At 43.2% G+C, this 12,694-nt stretch overlaps 1 protein-coding gene across 4 annotated transcripts in view; it reads right to left on the bottom strand.

Moving 5' to 3' along the window:
- The window catches only part of MOB1B (MOB kinase activator 1B), a 47,258-nt gene that overhangs the window by 15,487 nt on the left and 19,077 nt on the right, over positions 1-12,694 (bottom strand). For 3 of the 4 annotated variants that reach the window (XM_054823529.1, XM_054823530.1, XM_054823532.1), the window contains one exon: positions 4,273-4,439. In XM_054823529.1, the coding sequence (XP_054679504.1) occupies positions 4,273-4,439 (167 nt within the window). Of the gene's footprint in view, positions 1-4,272; positions 4,440-8,687; positions 8,734-12,694 lie in introns of those variants that run through there. The other variant, XM_054823531.1, reaches the window with a different exon arrangement.

The raw sequence follows: 12,694 nt of genomic DNA, 5'->3' as shown, positions 1-12,694 counted from the left end.
GTTATGGTCAAACCCTGCATGTATGGGAGCTGGGTACAGAAGGCATGACATAGCTATACTTAGTGCCAAGCAACTTCTGTTCCTTAAATTATCAGTTAATTACCACAAATCAATATTTAGCTCCCCAATGTTTCTTCATTAGACACTATCCTTGGAGTTTTGTTCTGGGGGGTTACTGCTTAAGTTTTATTACACATCTGGGAAAGCAGTTCTCTCAGCCAAACCCTTTTTTTTAATGGTCTATGGTTGAATTACTGAAATAAAAGACCAAAAATTAGCATATCTAAATATTCCCTTAGTTCTTACTACTTTAAATTGGTGCTTGATCACTTAGCACTCCTTGAAAGCAAGGCTCCTCTTCAATAACCCAACAGCAGGCGCTGTTCTCAGGAACTGTGGTCACTGTAATCAGTTTATAAAATCCACTTTATCTCCCCTTTAAGAATGGCTCCCCTTGCATCTGTTGGGGAGCACAGCATACTACCAAGGTATCAACACATAAGTTGATCTTTTCAAAGTGTCCTTCAGACAATGGATGCCATGAGTAAAAATTGAAAGGTGATCAATATTAAGCACTAGGAAATGCAATTTTAAGTAGGCTGGGTTAAGTTCTTATGACTAAGTGCATGACATGGTTGCAGAATAACAGTTTTACTACACATTCCCATCTCCCTTATCCCGCAACAGTTACTATAAATTCTGCTTCTGGATGAACCCAAGTCATACCAGCATACAGGAACTTAAGACTTGTGGGACCAGCTTTGGTGCCGTTATTCATCCATTTTCACGCACGGATGAAATTCAGCAATCACATAAAAACTCAAATCAAGCGTGGTGAAGTTTAACTCCTTCCATTTAACCACAGTGCTCCGCAAATTTAACTATTCCTCCGACACCCCCTTATCCTGAAAAGAACCGTATCTCACATTAAAATAGACTTAATGCCCCAGCGCCCAGTCCAGGCTACATCGCTTCTACTGGTAAGAGCACAGGGCCTGCCACCTCTGCCAGCAGAAGCCTCTACAGCTAGACACTTCGTTTCTCAACCATGCCTGCAGAGCTAGTCCTCAGGATGAGGAGCCAGCGCGCAGTCTGGGCTCAGCATCACTTCACTTACTTTACTGCAGCGCTACCTGCGTTACGCCTGCAATACAATGTGACAGTGACCAACTGTGTCTTTATTGAGACAGATTTCAGGAATACTCAAATAAAGCCCCTTAGCAGTACTGACAGTCTAATCACGTCACCAAAGAGCCATGCGTTACTCAATTTTGCGTTCAGGTGACAAAGCAAGTTCTTCATTCTGAACCAACAGGGAAAGGTTTTCTTGTGACCAGCCTCTGCAGTAGCTAGACAGACATGCTTGTTATAATTTACAAAATGAGTTTAAAAAAAGAGTTTAAAAAAATTACCGCTTGCAACACTGAATAGTCTCATACCACAAATCTGCAGGACACCATGGAATGAACAACACGACCACACTCCTCTCAATCCAGTACCGTGCCAAAGAGAAGCCAGCATATGACTTGGTAGCCTACCCAAACCTGTGTTCCTTGCTTAATCTTATTACAGAAATACATAGTTTTGCTGTAAACGGAGAATGACATCCTAAATGTAAGCACCAGCAGATACCACGTACTGCGAAAGTAACCCAGGGCTGAAGGGAAAGGGGGGGTTAAATACTGCAGCTCCCCTCATTGATTTTTTTTTCCAGAGAATAAACATCAAAGATTACACGAATATCATGGCAGCAAGTTATAGCTACTGTTCAGCAGATGCAGGATACGAGCTACAACTGTGTCGTGCAACTTGCCAGGTATCAAAAAAGGGAAGCAAATAAAAATTGGTATGGCATGCACCCTAACACAGCTCATCTCCAGCAACAACATTTTTTTTCTCCTGCACAGCAAAAGCACAAAACAGCTAAACAACATTGGGAAAGCTTGATATAAAAAGCTACAGGGGACGAGGAGGTCTCCTAAAGCTTGTTTGGGCGGGGGAAGGAGGCACTTAACACTAAAGGCAGCAAGAAGTGGTTATATATACAGCCCTTGTTTCTTAAGCGTACACAAGAACTGTTAATGAAGTTTCCATTCCCTGCTCCCAGTAAAAACCACAGCCCAAAATTTGCTTCAAGGCAAGCATGTTCAAAAAACCCACACAGACTTCGACAAGATGACAGATTACTGTGAATCCCACACTCGCAAGTCTCAAAAGGCCCTGAGACACACCACCCATCCACCAAAGCCAGCGGCGTGTGACAAACAAGAAAAATTCAAGAGCCTCCTTCCCAACATGTGTCAAGCTGTACAGTGTCTCTGCATGTTTTCGTTTCCTCTTTTTACTCATTGTTCTTCAGTTTTGAGGGCTTAAGATTATTTTTTCCTCAGAGTGCTTTTCTGTTCGAAAAAGTGCACGCTGTCTGGTGTTGTATTACAAAGACATGGGCACGATGTGCTTCTGAAATTATTTTTTAGTATTTTCAAATCAAAGAGATTTCAAATGAAACTCAAACCAAACTGATTATACACCTCTGACCTTATTTTATTTTGAAAACCTATGTGAAAAATCTACATGTACATCAACTCGTTACTGTAAGACATCAATAAGGCTAAGAGCTGAGCAAGAAGTAGAAGGGCAGAGCACATTTGTTCCCGTGCTCTCACTATTGGGAAGGGCAAAACCAATGGCATCAAGTCACACATTTTATTTCCTTATTAGATACCTCCATCAACAGAAAGGGCTTAGAGCTACCATTCACTGGTACTAGGTATGACAGAGGGATGCTGTAAATGAAGGGAGCGCATAATCAGTTAATTGCTTCTAGACAAAACCCCCAAACATTAAAAACCCACTCTGCTGCAGGAGGCACAAAAGAGGACCGTTTCATTACAAAAGCCGCTGATACCAAAAGGCAGCTCTCGCTCTTTTTCCAAGTGCTTCGCTGCCTTTTGCCACTCAGCTAATTCAGTAGGTAAGTCATTTGGGAAGCGAAAAACACCACTGCCACGCAGGAACGAAGAGACATGGAGTGGAGAAACCACCAAAAGGGAAGGATGCCAACAATATATGAAGCATCTTTAGTAATGCTTACTCACAAACATGGGCAGGCTTTCTTTCTAGACAGTTTTGCAATACAAGGTAAATAAACTTTTACAAAGAACAGTGTCAGCAATTTCAACATTCCCTGGAAGCAGTGGCCAGTCATATACCAGAGCCCTGCGTGGCTAATTAAGAACCAGAAGGTTGAAGTCAGTATACTGACAGTTTCACTTCCCAAACATGTCCAAGAGCAAGAAGCAACAGACAAAATCACATAACCAATTAGAAGACATTTATCTCCAGCATAATTTATACTGCACGATCAATACCATACAATCACAGAAGCATGCCAAGCCAAAGACACAAAAGATGAGGAAATACCCAGATGGGGCCCAGAGTTTGTGGCAGCCAAAACTCTGCACGGGCTACGGAGCATGATAGGACTTGGATTAATCCATTCTTTAAAAGCAGAAGGCAGGCAGCAAATTGATGCAGCAGGGAGAGGAAGGAGGAGGAAATGTGGTCAAGCAATCAGAAAACAGTCATTTGGGCATCATTGTTCAGCCTGACCTAGCATGAAAGGAAAGAGCTAGGGCAAACAGCTTTAGAGGAAGTTAAAATAATGACATCAGAGACTTACCAGAGCAAAGGCTCGCAACGTGGTAGAAACAAAAGGAAGGAACTAACTTTAGGAAAATTGCAAAGGTGGATCTCTGGGTTTGTTACAAGCAAAAGGTAAGCCAGGCCATACACGTGATTGTAGTCCTGAGCATCTTTTAGAGCCAGCCCTCACACTTAACTAAATTAAGGTTTTATGCTTAGCATGTAGAGGCTTGACTATACCATTGGGTAACAGCCTCAGCTTAAAGAGAGCGAGATTAAACATATTAAGATGGCACTGACAAGCTACTTTCTAAAAACAGCAGTGACATTTCTACTGCAGCTCTTGTTCGTGATCAAGTGCTCAGACTTTAACCACTAACAATACAAATTATTTTGTTAACAGCAAAATATTTTTGGGCACAAGGAGATTAAGGAAGTTTTGTCTCGCTGAGTCGCCCTGCACCTGTCAGCTGTAAATGACATGACCTTCACCTCTCCCAACTGCAGCAAATCGGTGCGTGCAGGACAGACGAGCCTACCCCGCTAGGAAGGAGTACGCAGTTGTCCTCCCACAAGCATCAGCCCACCTTCAACGCCGCCCTTATGAAAAAAAGTTAGCCGACTTACTGTTAACCGCAACCCATTCATTTAAGTCTTCACCCTCCGGAAGCATAACAGCCATCCGGAGATTACCGCTTCCAAGCGTGGCTTCGGCATGTTTTAGCAGCTCGTACTGGTGAGACCCCTCTGGAATATTCTTCTTTGGTTTGAAGGTTTTGGAAGAGCGACTACCACTGCGAAAGGGAGAGGAAATATTTAGAGAACTCGTGGAAAGGGAAGGGAAAAAGAAAGGAACAGACAACTCGCACATAGGCGCAGCATTAAGGTTAAATACTTTCCCGCTCCCCTATTTTCATGTCAAAAAAGGATATTTAACAAGAACTGGGATGCGCAAATAAGACTTGTTGTTATAAACAAATCAATGATTTTCCACTACCCTGGCTTCTCAGCTGCTCACCCTACTGTTAAGCCAGCCGCACAATTGGGAACGCTCGGACTCCCTTTCCTCTCTCAGCAAATGGATCATGAGCAAGATGAGACCAAAAAATATTTCCTTCCCCGAATTTGGACAGCCATATATCAGGGCTAGCGGCCCAGCCAACTAGAACCTTGTCATGGTAATTAAAGATACTGTTTATTTAACAGAAAAACACATGTTCTTTTTCTAGCACCCACCTTCATGAGACATGAAATGTCATCACACATGATGACATCACACAAGACTGCTTGTTCGGACCCCTGTCTTTTCCAATCAGGTATGATGGGTAATTACTGTTAATTCCTCAAAAACAAGCTGCTGTTACTTATGAAAGCATACTTTCTGCAGGCCTAGTTGATTCACAATATTGTCTTAGCTACCAACATAAAAATAACTTTTCCAGAATCTGGTGTTGTTTAGGAACTTAGTTTAAAATACAGTTGCTCAAAAATACACTAACACTTGAGCTGAACGCTGATACCATTCCACATTTTCCACAAACATGCTATGCATTTTCCCCTGGTTTCACAGCATACGGACCTTTCGGTCCACCAGTTAGGCAAAAAATAAGGATGACAACCTTTACAAGTTTCATATAAATCATTTCCTTACCGATAATTCCGTTAGAAAAACACAGACTGACTGAGAAAAAACTTCAGACATTTGAGTTTTAAATGATGGCTGTGAGTCTGGATGGCACATTAACCCCTAACATGTGAGAAACACCACAATGTAAAATTAAGTATTTGTAGAAAAGTGTCATGTGAGCCAGTATTTTGAGTGTTTTGGTGCACGAGCTGAAAAAACATTTCTGTCGTAAAGGGAAAACTGCGCTCTGAATGTCAATGAAACCAAGTGGAAAGATGGGAAAGCTATACAGCAGAATTTTCATTACAAATATTATCCAGTTCTCACTTTATATAAAAAGACTTAGCCAGTTTTTCACCATCTCTCTACAGGACAAAACAGAAATTTTTGTTGGTGGGGTGTAAGGGTTCCCCCTGGCTCACTGAATATTTAAACTGCACGTTTGAACAGCCAAGGGTTGTAGCTTGTCTTTGGGGCAATACTAGCGTAGCTACATTGTCACACAAAGCACTCTCAGAAAATGAATTCTGCACCTCATTTTCCCCGCCACACCACACTACAGCCATCAACAGAAAGTTAACCAAGAAGATTGCTCATTTCTACAATCCTAAACGCCAACAGCTCTAGCAGAGACACAATGCGCACCGAAGAACCCAACAAAAATTGTTCTTTCCGAAACCCATAACGGCAGATGATCGACAACATGTCATTCGCCAAGCAAATGACAAAACTGCCTAACAGTTCACTAAGTCTCAGTTTGAACCTGAACAAGAGCAGCAGCAGAAGAAAATATACTGAAACTGAAGATACATAATGAGTTTCCCAAATTCTTTTGGGCAGGTAACAACATCTCGGCAGGTGCGTCTTTGGGTATTGAACAGATCCCACAAGTCTGGCTGGTCGGAGATTTACATGGTCCCAGTCCTGCTGACTCTCCCCAGCTACAAAGGAGCAGCAGCATCCTCACCCTCCCGTAGGCCTCCGCAGTAATCCTGTTTTCTAACCCTCGTAAAGAAGCACTCGGCTGCACTAACAGGGATCGTGGGATGAGACAGTTGAACAGGCCATGTACGTTCACACAGACACCAGGACAATACTAATGCAGTCAGCTGCTAAATGCAACCAAGAGCCACAAATAGAAAAAGGAAACATACGGCTCCCATATATTCTGTTACAGGACACTTCTGACATGCACACAGTCATTTGCATTTCACCCTCAGCAAAGATACCAGATTCAAATCTTAAATAATTGCCTCCCAGTGGGAGTGAGAAGCTTTTGCGGCTCAGGGAGTTGCCTTCACCTCCCACCCCTCCAGCCACCTGCATTTGTTGCCAGGCCAGGTTCAAACTGACTCTGAAGAAAAAGCAACTGAAAAAAAACCACCAAACAAAAAAAGCCAAATCTTTCCACTGACTACTTAAGAGATCCAAGTTTTTCTCTTCAGGAACATATCTATTTAATAGCCACTATGCCAACGTAGGGGGAAAAAAAACAACTTAAAACATCTGGCAATTGCTTTGGCGCATGGTTGCACGGACAGGGCTGACGCAAGGTAATATTCACAACAACTGAAAAGCAAGAGAGACTGGTATCATTATCTGTCCTCGTGTGTCGGTGTGAGCAGAAGAAAACCAGCACACACTGAACAGTAGCACAGCACTTCCTAACTCACTCCTAAGATTTTGTTCTCACTCCGTCATAACTAGACGACGAGGGAAAACAACTCTAATACTTTCATGGAAAGCAAACCCAGGGTTTCTGCAGACTTACCACCACGACTCCAAAGCTCAGGCCATTTATTCATCATAAATGAGAAAGAAAAACCCGAGTTTCCTTCTCTCCCCTCCCCGCTCTCTGCTTACACCGAATCCCCAATTCCTAAAGCCTACGCCCTCCTTCCTACCATGTTTAAAAACATAACATACGTGAGCTTTTCTTTCACAATACTGTCATTTTCATACAACCAAGACTGAAAAACTCAACTGCTGTAACCGGCCTGGTGCAGTTACCCGAGGCAAGACCTAAAAAGCTCACTGTCGAGACTACTACGGGGTGCGTGGGGTTCCCCGAGCGTGACGAGGAAAGCTCTAGCCAGACGGAGGGAGCACTTACCAAGAGGATTTGGAGCACAACGGGCAGCACCCCCCTTACAGCTTCAGCAGAAAATCTTTGTTGGGGAGGAGAAGACGGTATAGAAACAGATGAAGCAGTAACTGGAAAAAAGTTATGAAATAACGAAACCAAGAAATTGTTTGCATTTTAGCAAAAAGGGTAAGCCAACAGAAGGGATGAGGGTTCCAGAACAGGACACGAGCAAAGCATGGTGAAGGAACTCCCTAAATAAAGGTCTAGTTTGAGAAAACGCTGGGTAGAAACTCACGCCGTATCCACCCTGGATCGTGAGCTTGCCAGATAACGAACCAAGTCACTGCAGATCTGTTGAACTCCCAGCAGAGATCTTCTATAGTCAAGGAAGCAGAGAATGCACAACACACTGGAAAATCATTAGGTATCATTTGGTCCCTGCTATCCCCTTCCCAGAAACATGGAGTTTCTTCCCACAGGCTGGCAAAAGCTGTAACAACAGGCTACACAATTACTCGGTCTCACCAACTAGTCTAAATAAGCCGTCCCACATTTGCCTCCGCTACCTTTCTGATCACTACTTCTCAAATTCAGCACAGCCATCCTAAGAGAGCAGGAAATGGTCTCACGCAAGAGGCAGGCAGGCATCCAAAAGGAAAAGTAATTAGGATAAATGCAGGCTGCTAGTCGTCGCGTGCTATGGAAATATCTGCAATTTTGGCAATAAATTATCAGCATTGCATGCATTTATGCAGTTCACCATATGGGAAGCCAGTTAACCGCGTGCACGGTCATACGCTCCTTGACACAAACAAAAGTTCAGGGTCTCAACAACCTAATAATACAGCTTCTCTAAGCCAAACCCCTTGCAGGACGAGTTTGCTCTTGGGAAGTCCAGTTTTAAGTGTTGCTGCAAATGTTACGTCAACTGCCTTACTAGTTCAGAAGCTCTCCTATTATTTAACTAAAACCATCCTCATTTATTTATGCCTTAGCACCATCAGTTAACTCCCCCTTCAAACAGTTACCTTACTAAGTAATCCTGCTTCCTCCCTAAACCCTGACCGCAGCAGCGTATTATTCCTGCTATCCTATATTATGATTCCCAACGCTCGGCTGAAGGCATCTTAAAAAACCAAAACAAGTAAATAGTAATTTTTTCTCCCCCTATTACATCCATCTGTTACTTGTGACAGATTTAGACAATCTTGTTCCAGGTCTATTTCCTCAACTCCTTGAGCATTCCGTGAAAAAAGTAACTGTCCGGTGGCCGACAATACACACCATAATAGATGTCTTGATCAAGTACGACATTTCATTTTCACCCACCTTCCATAAAAGAATGAGCTATATCTGTGAGCCATCTCTCCCAAGATGTTAAAATGCTCCAAGCTAGTAGGCAGCACCTGCCTTCCCCTGGTAAGAGTCTCTGACCTCTCCTTCAGTTGCGAAACATCGCATTAATGCGGAAGCGAAAGGGAACAGAGAAACCCTCAGAAATGCCACAGTGAAAAACCCATTTTCCTTGGACATAAAAAGGTCATGAAATGGGGAACACGTTGCATCATCCCCACTATTTGTCACAACCAGTTTCTAGCCTTCCAAGAAGAACTGACTCCTCAAAAAATTCTTGCAATTCCAAGGACGTTTTGCTCCCTTCGCTCCCACATCCAACATTTCTAGTAAATTATGCCCTTCTATTTTTATAGGTAAGTGCAGCTACAGCAGTGCCAGATGCAGTTCGACCTAGCGCTAAATCAGGAAATGTGTTTAAAGCCACTGACTCACCAAGCCGGGATGAGTCTGGGAGCCCGGGGAGGAAGCCACACCTCTGATTCCCCCCGCCAGAAGCCCACACGCAGCTTGGCCTCACGCAGACGTCACAACTTGCTTGTAAGCAAGAACACAAAATTTCCTCCAAAGCTGTAATTTTATCTAGTCATCTGCTGACAGGGAGGGGTTTTAATGATGTGGATTCTGCAGGCTATTCTGCCTTAGGTTGGCAGGACGACGTTTCCAGCAGAAAGGAAAATTTTCAGGCATCCTACTAACAACACACTTAGCAAGCTGCCTCAACAGCCCACTTGAGCTTCAAACGCGGCACTGGCAGGTCTTTTACTATCAAAGCAGCCAAATATCCAGCCTGAACTCTTGATACACTTCTTGTTAACTGCACGAAAAGAGCCACTTGAACCTTCGCACTCCTAAGCGAAGCGCTTGGGCTGGCCTGGCCTAGACCTCCTCATACCCAAGCTATGTGTGCACCGGAGTCTTTTACTGGAGCTTTTTATCTTTATTTATTAAGTCTGCCGCATATCCAGGGAAACTTGAATTAAACCAGAAAAGTTTAGGCTCCTTATGCATCAAACTTCAGACTTCACAGCTTGTTGCTACCACAGAACTAACCTCAAGCTCTTACCACTGTTATGTCTAACATGGCTCAAACTGACAAGCAAAGAACCTTGCCCTGAACCTCACGTGCTTCACAATCAAACGTACGGATGCAGATCGAAGCCCAAATCCTGCCTCTACCAAGACCGCCACTCTGTCCATTTTGCAGCAGCATCACAACCTAAGCCACTGAAATAGTGACAGTGCTCCAAACTCTTCCTCCAATTCCTCTGGAGCGAACAAAACCAGACCAAGTTATTCCATATTTCACTAACAGCTCATTACAGCACCTTAAACTAATGCAGTACTTACAAAGCATGCGATTACTATGCCATTGGCAAAATGGAATAAGAAGAGGAGACGCCACCCTGGAAAAGCTGTGAGAACCCAAAAACCATTTCCCCCCCCGCCATACACCTACCTGCACATCACATACCAAACTGACACGTTTTACAAGAAATTAAGATTTTATTTTAAAATATCACAAGCATTCAACTTGCACGGAAAGCAGAGAGCGCACTGCTCCCCCAATCTGTTTCAAGCTACCTGTAGGCTCCAGAACGCAGTGCGGCAATTACCATAAATCATTTCATATGGGGCTCATCAGGGGACCGTTTTATCAAACACTGAGAAGGGCAGAATCTTGTCCTGGGGACAAATAAATAGAAAATGCTGTTGTGGCACCACTTTCAGGATACACCTGCCACCTATATTGTTCTGACTAGTATGTAGTGCTGAGGCCGTGGGAAATCATCTTTCCTTCTTTCCTTGGAGGGGGGAATGTGCGAGTAAGTAACTTCTGCAAGTATAGCTATACTCGCACTATATAGTATACTCGGTGTCTCCCAAAAGCATTTACTGCCATGGTCCAACTGAAATAAGCCCCTCCAAGTATTTCCAAGTGCTCAAGAGATTCTGAAAAAAAAAAAAAAAAACAAACCCAAAACAGGACACAGAACATTCACCTGAGGCATGGAAACTTTTCATATTTCAACTCCTGCTTTTTCATCTTCAAAGGCCTTTGCAAGCATTAATTAATCCTCACAAAGTATCTTTGAAGTAGGCATCATTAGCGTCTTCTTAGACACAGGGAAACTGAGGCAGCGACTTACTGCCAAAGGCCAACAAGTAAACTTATCAGAGAAGTCCCCGAGTTTTACTTCCTTGTGTCCTTTCTCCTACTGCATCTCTTTTTAAACCCCGATACAACAAAACACTGTAAAGCAATAACCAAATTCCAGAAAAGCAAACATTTCAAGCCTTCAAATAATAATAGGGGCTTAAAATGATAACATCCTGCTAAGAATAGACACATCAGAGTACGATCATCTTTGTTTCCAATAGTCAACATGTCAACATAGAAATTAACATCAAAGCTCAAGCTACTTTTTGGAAATCAAATCAATAGTTGCAGCATTTAAACCCATTCTCCCTGTGACAAACGCAGCATCAGAAGGACAGCAGGTAGAATTAAGTTGTACATGTTCAAAATGTGCACTGACAAGATGTAACTGGAGCATTTCTATTTATACAACTGAGTAGTCACAACATTTCTGTTCTGGAGAGAGATGGTCTGTGAGCCAGGCATGACTTCCTTCAGCTCTTATAATACCAAAAAGTCAATTATTTTCCAGTCAAATTCCCACTCGTTAAAATAAGCCTCAGTCAGTTCACTTTAATTTGGAGGTAACAAATCCAACGTAAGAATTCAGGAAGCGAGCATTCCACAACCTTGTGTTCCTTTGATGGACCACCCTGCAGCACATCTAAAAGCCAATCAAGTAACCACCAGCTTAGGACAGAGAAAGACGGCCAAGGAAGCTTCAACGCCACGCTCAGAGGTTGCAAGTGCAATGGGCCAGAGAAACGAGCGCTTCTGCCAAGATCCGGGGCAGGATGAGAAACCCCGAGAGTTAAAAGCCAGCAAGCATACGGTTAAGTAGAGACTCTAAGTGCACAAGCTGATAGCACTCACACTGAAACATGACGTCCCTCTGTGTAAATTCTTCAAATACAGTAACTGTATTATTCTGAACGCTAATAAAAGCAACACGCTTCTAAAGAGCCCTCCCATGTAACAAAAATAACTTTCACAAACATTAAGCTGCAAAAAGTATAATTCTCTTCACACGGAGGGAAACACAGACTCTGCCAAGATCACTAAGCAAATCAAAGCAGCCCATCCGGGAGAGTTAAGAGCTGCCAACTCCTTACACAACCAAGCTGCTCTCCCAAAAGGTAAGGCAGTGGTTGGAAAGCAATTCCAAGCCCAGGGGTTTTGTTTTGCTTTGTTTGGTAGGGGTTTTTTAAGGAAGAATCAGTTGCACTGGCTTGAAAATTTTCCATAAACACATGGTCATTCCTACAGAAACAGAAAACATGTTGTTTATTGTTTATACACTCTATTGTAGGAAACAGTAATGGAAAATACTCAGATCAATGGCATACAGCTGAAGTTTCCCAGTGTAGCTAGTATGAGATATAAGAATAACCTGAATTGTCTACTACACCTAGAGTAAATGACTGAAATTAGAAATATCAAAGCTAAAAATGGTGAAAGTAAGGCTGCCTAAGCAATGCTTCTTCCCACAGCTAACAAGGCGCTTGGTAACCAAGAGGCCTCCGCTTTCTAAGGAATGTCTTTGTGTGATTAACTCACCTATTGCCTGCCCAAGCCGCAGCCAGTTGCCAAGGCTACCAAAGACGGGTGCCACCCTTTATAGCCCAAGGACTCGGCACCAAGTTACTTTCCAGATTTCAGCACACTCCTTCTACAGCACTGTCATCAGGAAAGCCGTGCCGAGAATCTTCAGGAACAGGTACTCGATTCTGCCCAAGTAACAATTAAACTTCCAGACATTTCTGTGCAAACCCATCCCCGTCATCTTCCCACAACGGCCCCTGCTCGCTCCAAAGCGGGATCGCTTCCTATGCCAAGCTGTCCT

This window comes from Grus americana, chromosome 4, assembly GCF_028858705.1.
Source record: "Grus americana isolate bGruAme1 chromosome 4, bGruAme1.mat, whole genome shotgun sequence".
Taxonomy (NCBI): Eukaryota; Metazoa; Chordata; class Aves; order Gruiformes; family Gruidae; genus Grus; species Grus americana.
This window is presented reverse-complemented; position numbering and strand designations above follow the sequence as displayed.